At 50.4% G+C, this 10314-nt stretch overlaps 1 protein-coding gene across 1 annotated transcript; it reads left to right on the forward strand.

Annotated features, from left to right (window-relative positions):
* Positions 1-351: 351 nt before the first annotated feature.
* Positions 352-3865, forward strand: LOC144491191 (uncharacterized; the record flags this gene model as incomplete). Its single annotated transcript, XM_078208871.1, has 2 exons — positions 352-674; positions 3518-3865. Coding segments are annotated over 2 exons (539 nt in total), but the record flags the coding sequence as incomplete, so codon positions are not given.
* Positions 3866-10314: the final 6449 nt, after the last annotated feature.

A 10314-nucleotide genomic window follows, 5' to 3' on the forward strand; every position in this document is an offset into this window, starting at 1 on the left:
AGGCTTACATTAATACTGCAATGAAGTTACTGTGAAAATCCCCGAGTCGCCACACTCCGGCGCCTGTTCGGGTACACTGAGGGAGAATTTAGCACGGCCAATGCACCCTAACCAGCACGTCTTCTGAATGTGGGAGGAAACCAGAGCACCCGAGGAAACCCACGCAGACACGGGGAGAACGTGCAGACTCCACACAGACAGTGACCCAAGCCGGGAATCAAACCCGGGTCCCTGGCGCTGTGAAACAGCAGTGCTAACCACTGTGCCGCAGGTGTTGAAGGATCAGACGACATATTATTGACAATAGCTCAATGAGTTGGATATCTTTTCCCTTTCCAATCACCCCTCCAGGTAACGAAGACGACATATTCACATACTCTCAGAGTGACAGTTCCGAGCCCAGCGACGATGGTAAGGATCACACGATCGTGGTGATGGGCCACCTGAAACAGAAGATTTCGGTACGGATTAAACCCACCATGGCAAACAAGTCCACGCAGACGGATCCGGCCAATCAGGACACGGACTCTGGTGTCAGGGTGCCCAGGGTGTCGATGCCCGAGGTCAAAGGTTCCCAGACCTGGCACGCGGACAGTTGGCAGAGCTACCGCGCGGAGGAGACGGGAACGCCAACCTGTGAACACTGGGCACAAAGGCTACAGGAGGTCCAGCAGGTGAGGCTGCAGAAGGGGGTGGGGATGTGGGTCTGCGTGAGGGTGGGGGGCGGGGGGAGGGGGGAGTATTCCTGGGACAGACACCTATATGGTGGGTAGATGTGTCCCACTCGGAGCTCCATTGCAAGTCCACAGAGGAGCGACCTTCGCAGTGGGCAAGGGTGTCTACCTAACCTTAGCCGTGCTTCCCAGAGCAGAGTACATGAATAGGATGGGGATGGAGGGATATGGTCCCCGGAAGTGTCGGGGGTTTTAGTTCAGATGGGCAGCATGGTCGCTACAGACTTGGAGGGCCGAAGGGCCTGTTCCTGTGCTGTAATTATCTTTGCCCTTTATGTCAAGTGGGTACCCGGCATCTCGCTATTGAGATCTGAGGGAGTGACCTTAAACTCCTTATAATGTCACAGAGGCTGATTCATAGAATCCCTGCAATACAGAAGGAGGCCATTCGACCCATCGAGTCTGCACCGACCACAATCCCACCCAGCCCCTATCCCCGTAACCCTCATTTGCCCTGCTAATCCCCCTGACACTAGGGTCAATTTAGCACGGCCAATCAACCTAACCAGCACGTCTTTCGGACTGTGGGAGGAAACCGGAGCACCCGGAGGAAACCCACACAGACACGCGGAGAACATGCAAACTCCACACAGACAGTGACCCAAGGCCGGAATTGAACCCGGGTCCTTGGCGCTGTGAGGCAGCAGCGCTAACCACTGTGCCACCCACAATTCCTGCGATGGCAGTTCTGCCATATGAGGAGAGACTAAGTCGGTTAGGATTATATTCACTGGAGTTTAGAAGAGTGAGAGGGGATCTCAGAGAAACTTATAAAATTCTAACAGGGTTAGACAGGGTAGATTCAGAAAGAATGTTCCCAGTGGTGGGGGAGTCCAGAACTAGGAGTCATAGTTTGAGGATAAGGGGTAAACCTTTTAGGACTGAGGTGAGGAGAAATTTCTTCACCCAGAGGGTGGTGAATGTGTTAAATTCAGGTGATTAAAATCTTGAATAGTAACTATGAAGCTATCATCAATTGTTGTAAAGTTTTGGTCCCCTTATCTAAGGAAAGGTTTACTGGCATTGGAGGCAGTCCAGAGAAGGTTCAGTAGATCGATCCTGGGTATGGAGGGATTTTCTGATGAGGAGAGATTGAGTAGGTTGGGTCTATACTCATTGGTGTTTAGAAGAATGAGAGACGACCTTATTGAGACGTATCGGATTCTCAGGGGGGTTGACAGGATAGATGCTGAGAGGTTGTTTCCCCGTGTGGGAGACTCTGGGGCCAGAGGGCATCATCTCAGAGTGAGGGGGTCGCCCATTGAAGACAGAGATGAGGAGTTTCTTCTCTCCGAGGGGAGTGAATCTGTGGAATTCTTTCCCGCAGAAGGCTGTAGAGGCTGGGGCGTTAAGTATGTTCAAGGCTGAGATTTTTAATCAGTAAGGGAATCGAGGGTTATGGGGATAAGGCGGGAAAGTGGGGTTGAGGATTATCACATCAGATCAGTCATGATCTCGTTGAATGGTGGAGCAAATCCGATGGGCCGAATGGCCTACTTCTGCTCCGATGTCTTATGGTCTGATAAAAACCCATCAGGTGTGGTAGGATTTGAACCCATGTCTCAGGGTTACCAGTCCAGTGACATTACTACTAAACCAACATTCCCCTCCCACCTCACCCCCACACGGATTGCCCTCATAATTTCTAAGTTGCCTCGCGGTTGAGTTGTGCATTGTAACAAAAAGCCCTCCTATTGGTTTAAGCCTCACCATAAGACCATAAGTTATAGGAGCATTTTTAGTCCATTCGGCCCATCGAGTCTACTCCGCCATTCAATCATGGCTGATAAATTTCTCAACCCCATTCTCCCGCCTTTTCCCCGTAACCTTTGACCCCTTTACCAATCAAGAACCTATCTATCTCTGTCTTAAATACACTCAATGACTCGGCCTCCTCTGTGGCAATGAATTCCACAGACTCACCACCCTCTGGCTGAAGAAATTCCTCCTCATCTCGGTTCTAAAGGGTTGTCCCTTTACTCCGACGCTGTGCCTTCGGATCCCGGTCTCTCCGACTAATGGGAACATCTTCCCCACGTCCACTCTATCCAGGCCTTTCAGTATTCTGTAAGTTTCAGTGAGATTCCCCCTCCCCCATCCTTCTGAACTCTACCGAGTACAGACCCAGAGTCCTCAAACACTCCTCATACGTCAAGCTTTTCATTCCCGGGATCATTCTTGTGAACCTCCTCTGGGCGGCACAGTGGTTAGAGCTGCTGCCTCACAGCACCGGGGACCCAGATTCCATTCCAGCCTCAGCTAACTGTCTGTGTGGAGTCTGCACATTCTCCCCATGTCTGTGTGGGTTTCCTCCAGATGCTCTGGTTCCCTCCCACAGTCCGAAAGATGTGCAAGTTAGGTGGATTGGCCAGGCTAAATTGCCCCTTAGGGTCCAAAGATGTGCAGGTTAGGTGGATTGACCCTTGTAAATTGCCTCTTAGTGTCCAAAGATGTGCAGGTTAGGTGGATTGGCCATGCTAACTTGCCCCTTAGTGTCCAAAGATGTGCGGGTTAGGTGGATTGGCCATGCTAAATTGCCCCTTAGTGTCAGGGGGACTAGCTAGGGTAAAATGCATGGGGTTGCGTGAGTAGAACCTGGGTGGGATTGTGGTCTGCACTGGGATTCTATGATTCTATGATCCTACCCAAGGCCAGCACATCCTTCCTTAGATTTGCGTGGTCGCGGTGATTTTATCGAGCGTCTGCATTCATTGCGGCCTCTTCTCTTTCCTTCCCCCACCCCACCCCCCCCCCGCCTCCCCCACCCCCCACCCTCTGCGCAGCAGCAAAGAAGCCATCTTGCCACCGAGAATGGGGAACTTCACGAGCAGAATGCGCGTCTGGAAGAGGAGAACGCCAGGTTGCGGGATCAGGTCAGCGCCATGCAGGAGGAGCTGGAAGCTCTGAAAAGCCGGCAAGAGCCCCTCGACCAACCGGCGGTCACCCTCATTTTGGAACAGATGGACAACCTTCATGTGGAGAGTGACTCCAAGATCTGAACCTTCCGAGCGAGGACTCGAGAGAGAGAGAGAGAGAGAGGCCAAGGAGGCGGGGGATGGACGGCAATTATTTTAAATTATAAAACTCAAGCACTTAAGCACAACCATCAGGTTTCTATCTATTTTTTCCTTCTGTTTCTAAGACTACTTCGCCTCGGAGGACGGGCCGAACGATCTTCCCTCCGGCCGCCTTCTCCCAACTTCTGACCTGTCAAGACCTCAGGCGGTTTGGAATTGGCACTAGGCCCCGCCGATAGCACCAAGCACTTCCAGGTCACGCCTCAGATGGAATGTGGTGTTTCCTGTCAAAGCCTCCCCCCCCACCTCCCCCCACACCCCCTCCCCCAACACCCCTCCCCCACCACTCCTCCGAAATGTTGACCTTCAGAATAGTGCCTTCCGTTTTTTTTTTGAAGACTTAAGGTTTTGGATCTCTCTTCCACCCCAACCCCCATTGTGAGACTCCTACGCGAGGAACTCGAGGTCGGACTGAAATGCTTTTGAGACTCTTCTCCGGGCTAAGTAAGGGGAAGAAAGTACGGTGAGAGGTGCAAGAAAAAGCGTGGGTGACACCCATTGTATTTACTAAACAGAATCGGTAACTCCACGTAGCGTCCGATGGTGAGTGGCAGGACGTAAGCTAGGCAAAGTGACATTGAGACAAAGTTGAACAAAAACTCTACACATTGGGTTGGATTACATAAAGACGGAGAAACTGGAAGCAGGAGTAGGCCATTCAGCCCTTCGAGCCTGCTCCGCCATTCATTATGACCATGGCTGATCATCCAATTCAATATCCTGATTTCCCCCCCTTTCCCTCCATATCCCTCGATCCATTTAGCCCCAAGAGCTAAAGGTTAGGTTGATTGGCCGTGCTAAATTGACCCTAGTGTCAAGGGGATGAACAGGGTAAAAAGGTGGGGTGACGGGAATAAGGCCTGGATGGGATTGCAGTCACTGCAGACTCGATGGGCCAAATGGCCTCCTTCTGCATTGTAGGGATTCTATGATATCCTGATCCCTCCCTTCCCCCCATATCCCTTGATCCCTTTAGCACCAAGAGCTAAATCTAATTTCTTCTTGAAATCACACAATGTTTTGGCCTCAACTACTTTCAGTGGTAGTGAATTCCACACATTCACCACCCTCTGGGTGAAGAAATTTCTCCTCACCTCAGTTCTAAAAGGTTTATCCCTTATCCTCAAACTATGACCCCTAGTTCTGGACTCCCCCAACGTTGGGAACATTCTTTCTGAATCTACTCTGTCTAACTCTGTTAGAATTTTATAAGTTTCTATGAGATCCCCTCTCACTCTTCTAAACTCCAGTGAATATAATCCTAATCGACTTAGTCTCTCCTCATATGACAGACCTGCCATCCCAATAATCGGCCTGTTAAGCCTTCCTCTGCACTCCCTCCATAGCAAGGGCATCTTTCCTCAGATAAGGAGACCAAGATTGCACACAATACTCCAGGTGTGGCCTCACCAACACCCTGTACAATTGTGTTAACATTACAGTGCTCAGGACTCAACATTGAGTTCAACAACTTTAGACTGTGACTTTTCTCCTCCATCTTGACGCCGTCGAAGAAATTTCTCCCCACTTCAGTTCTAAAACATTTACCCCTTATCCTCAAACTATGACCGCCCTCTGTTCCACTTGTTCTGCTGTCACCATGTCTTGTCTACCAGTGAGTATTGCCCAGATGGCCTGGATCCCAATCCCATCTCAGTGCAATTCTGCTTCCCGTTTTCCCTCCCATTTGATTTGAACCTGATTCCATCTGAGATCGAGACCAAAATGGCCATTCTCCATGGGGAATGCCGGAGGCTTCTTTGCTCATCCGAGGAGGGGGGTGGGATGTTGCAGCCATGTCCCCGGTCACCCCGCAGGGCAACGATTGGGTTTGTCCAAGGCGTTTCACTTTCACCCCTCAACTTTGACCTCCTTTGCCCATGTCTGACATGGTTGACCTCCTGACCCCAACCGGGGTCGGCGTCAATTGGATACCGAACTAAGGTGGCCACGCCAACTTTTTTTTTGGGTACCAACCGGTGGACCATCTTTGCATTGGGAAGGTGACCAGGCAAGAGTCAGTTTGCCTGACCTCTTGTTCAAATCATTCCCTGCGGCACTCACCGCGCCAGGGACCCGGGTTCGATTCCCGGCTTGGGTCACTGTCTGTGCGGAGTCTGCACATTCTCCCCGTGTCTGTGTGGGTTTCCTCCGGGTGCTCCGGGTTCCTCCCACAGTCCAAAAGACGTGCTGGTTAGGTTGATTGGCCATGCTAAATTGCCACTTAGTGTCAGGGGGACTAGCAGGGTGAATACAGGGTAGCGGCTGGGTGGGATTTTGGTCGGTGCGGACTCGATGGGCTGAATGGCCTCCTTCTGCACTGTAGGGATTCTATGAAATGAAAGCTGAACGACCCGATAACACGGTTTTGCTCCACCTCATGGGTGAATTAATCCAGCCCGCACTCACTCTGCGGACACACAAGAAAGAGATGATTGGAATGAAAGGCTCCATGGCGCACTGATACGAGTCACAGTGAAGGAGCCCCAGTGCTGCGGTTGGTTTGAAAGATTGGATTGCAAAACCCGTTGGGAAGTAAAGATAATGCAGACAAACACTTTAGAAAGAAGCTATCGCTTATTCCGTGCCTTTATCCTATGCATTTAACAGATGTTTCTGTCACCTTAGCTGCATTGGTAGTTCCTGATCCATGAGGTCATGGTTTAAGGCCCAACCCAAGAACTGCGCGCTGTAACGTGGCCCCGACTTGTAATCTAATTGAGAGCAGTTCTGAGGGAATGCGACACTGTCCGGAGCACCGTTTATCGTATGAGATGTTGAACTGCCTGTCTGAGAGAACGTGGAAGCCTTTTTGGACACTCTTCCGTGCAAAGAGGGGGGCACCCTATAACATTCGCACCCCAACCGACACTGCCAAGCCAAGCTGATTGGCCGTTCATTGGCCAGTGGGATCTTGCTTTGCACAAAATGGCCGCTACCTTTGCAACAGGAAGATAGCAACTGTATTTCATTGGCTGGGGAGCACGTTGGGCCATCCTGAATATGTAGAAAGGTCTTGAAAAAAAATGTGAGTTGGCCTCCCAAGTGATGGGTTGCAATGGGGGGGGGGGAGCTGATTTGTATTAAATGTAACCAGGCGCAGTCTGGAGGGAGGGGGAACACTCTTGAGAGGCTGTCCTGGTTGGGGTGTGTGCCGTATTGCAGGTTTAATTTGTGTTGAGGGAGAGATTTGAGAAAACTCTCTCTAGCTCTGAGCTAAGGCCTCGCCTGGAATTTCCGAGGCCTCAACTAGGCCTCAACAGCAAATCCCACTACTACACCAACAAGCCAAGATAAAGGGCGGATTTGCAATTTATTTTATATTCCTTCATGGGATGTGGGCGTCGCTGGCTGGGCCAGCATTTATTGCCCATCCCTAATTGCCCTTCTTCAGAGGGCAATTTTTAAGAGTCAACCACATTGCAGTGGCTCTGGAGTCACATGTAGGCCAGACTGGGTAAGGACAGCAGATTTCCTTCCCTAAAGAGACATTAATGAACCAGATGGGTTTTTTCCGACAATCGACAATGGTTTCATGGTCATCAGTAGATTCTTAATTCCAGATATTTTTTTATTGAATTCAAATTCCACCATCTTGCTGCGGTGGGATTCGAACCCGGGTCCCAAACCTTGACTGTTTAGATTACCAGTCCAGTCATGTTAGCACCGAATGTTTTGAATCTCTCCTTCTTCGCCACCTGCCCGTAGAATCGATAAGATTTTTTTCATTTCTTGTGGATCAAACTTAGCTGCGATATCTCACTCAGGATGGGTGGCACAGTGGTTAGCACTGCTCCCTCGCAGTGCCAGGGACCCGGGTTCGATTCCAGCCTTGGGCAACTGTCTGGCTGAAGTTTGCACATTCTTCCCATGTCTGCATGTGTTTCCTCCGGATGCTCCGGTTTCCTCCCACAGTCCAATGATGTGCAGGTTAGGTGGACTGGCTATGCTAAATTGCCCCTTAGTGTGCAAAGCTGTGCCGGTTAGGTGGATTGGCCAATTGCCCCTTAGTGTCCCAAGGTGTGCGGGTTAGGTGGATTGGCCATGCTAAATTGCCCCCTAGTGTCCAAAGCTGTGCAGGTTAGGTGGATTGGCCATGCTAAATTGCCCCCTAGTGTCCAAAGATGTGCAGGTTAGGTGGATTGGCCAGTTGCCCCTTAGTGTCCCAAGATGTGCGGGTTAGGTGGATTGGCCATGCTAAATTGCCCCTTAGTGTCAGGGGGATTAGCAGGGTAAATATGTGGTGTGACAGGGATAGGGCCTGGGTGGGATTGTGGTCGGTACAGACTCGATGGACCGAATGGCCTCCTTCTGCACTGTAGGGATTCTATCTCGACAGAGTGGGCAGCGTTCTAAGATTAGAAAAATATATAGCCGAGGTCTGTGAGTCAGAAGGCTCCACACGATGCATCCTTTGCAGTTAAATCTCGGCTGACGCTCACAGTGCAGGATGATTGCCGAGGGAGTGCTGCACTGTCAGAGGTGCCGATCCTCCAGTGATAGGTTAAACCTGTCGAGAGGAGGAAGTAATAAATCCCAAGGCTGGCCCTATTCGGAAGAGGAGCAAGAGGGGTGGGTTCTCTCCAGTATCACGGCCAATCGTTATCCCTTCTCCAACATCACGCAAATGGATTATCTCTCCATAATCCCATTGCTCTTGCTGTGCGTAAATTGGCTGTTGGATTGACTCCGAGGGCACTTCTTTCTGCTCGCGTTGCGCCCTCTCAGTCCGTATTCGCTCCTGTGCCGCTCTGGCAATGGCTCGGAATCCCAGTAGGAGCCACTTCTTCTGCTAAGGAGTCTTGAATGGGCAATTCCACACCCACCCCCAAGAAACACTCCCAAATAGGCCCAGAAAAGGTGCGGCGTTGGATTGGAGATGCTCTAGATGTACTCAGGGCACGATCTCACCAGCCGTTCATGCCACACTCCCACTGCAAGCGAATCATAGAATCCCTACGTTGCAAAAGGAGGCCATTCGGCCCATTGAGTTTGCACCAACAACAATCCCGCCCAGACCCTATCCCCGTAACCCCACATATTTACCCTGCTAATCCCCCTGACACTAAGGGGCAATTTAGCATGGCCAATCCACCTAACCTACACATCTTTGGACACTAAGGGGCAATTTAGCATGGCCAATCCACCTAACCTACACATCTTTGGACACTAAGGGGCAATTTAGCATGGCCAATCCACCTAACCTGCACATCTTTGGACACTAAGGGGCAATTTAGCATGGCCAATCCACCTAACCTGCACATCGTTGGACACTAAGGGACAATTTAGCATGGCCAATCCACCTAACCTCCACATCTTTGGACACTAAGGGGCAATTTAGCATGGCCAATCCCCGTAACCTTTGATTTGATTTGATTTATTATTGTCACATGTATTAGCATACAGTGAAAAGTATTATTTCTTGCGTGTTATACAGACCGCTCATAGAGAAGGAAAGGAGAGAGTGCAGAATGCAGTGTTACAGTCATAGCTAGGGTGTAGAGAAAGATCAACTTAATGCGAGGTAGGTCCATTCAAAAGTCTGATGGCAGCGGGGAAGAAGCTGTTCTTGAGTCGGTTGGTACGTGACCCAACGGAAAAAGGTGGAAGAGAGAATGTCCTGCACATCTTTGGACACTAAGGGGCAATGTAGCACGGCCAATCCACCTAACCTACACATCTTTGGAGTATGGGAGGAAACCGGAGTTCCCAGAGGAAACCCCTGCAGACATGGGGAGAATGTGCAAACACCACACAGTCAGTAACCCAAACCAGGAATTGAACCCGAGGTCCCTGGCGCTGTGAGGCAGCAATGCTAACCACTGTGGTGAACGGCCGTAACATTCTGGCCTCGGGGCTCTGAAGGACCTCTTCTTCTGAGGGTGTTCATCGAAGCTTCGAGGCTGTGGCGAAGAAGGTGTTTCGGACCACAGCCTCAAAGATTCGATGAACAGTTTGACGAAGGATTTGAAGATAATTTTAAAGGGAGAGCGAGGGAGACCCAGAGTGTGTAGGGCACAGGCAGCTGAAGGCATGGCCACCAATGGTATAACGCCATGAAGGAATTACTAAAGGACTGAATGATGTTATAGTGTCCATTATTGCAATGGATTTGCAATTTATAACTGCACGGTGGCACTGTGCACTGCAGACTCACCATTCCTGCGTTAACAAGAATTCTCCCCCAAGCCGGACTCCTGTCCTTTGTCTAACTTATGCTCCTGTGGAACACCTTGGGTTTCTGGGCGCTAGATAAATGCGAGGTGTTGTTGGCAGTGGGCGCCAGTCGCTCTCTCCTGTGAATCACTCCCCTTTCCTGATACCAGCCTACTTGCCAAGGTTCCCAATTTGAAAGGCTCGTGGTTTGGGGGCTACAATTTTTCATTTTGGGCCACAGAAAATCCCTCTTTTGCGCCGTGGGGTGGACGGAACGCAGCATTATTTTCGGACTCTTGTCGATGTAAATATGTACAGAAATGTATTTAAAAGAATGTATTGACTGC

The sequence above is a fragment of the Mustelus asterias genome, unplaced genomic scaffold (genome assembly GCF_964213995.1).
Source record: "Mustelus asterias unplaced genomic scaffold, sMusAst1.hap1.1 HAP1_SCAFFOLD_4692, whole genome shotgun sequence".
NCBI classification, from domain to species: domain Eukaryota; kingdom Metazoa; phylum Chordata; class Chondrichthyes; order Carcharhiniformes; family Triakidae; genus Mustelus; species Mustelus asterias.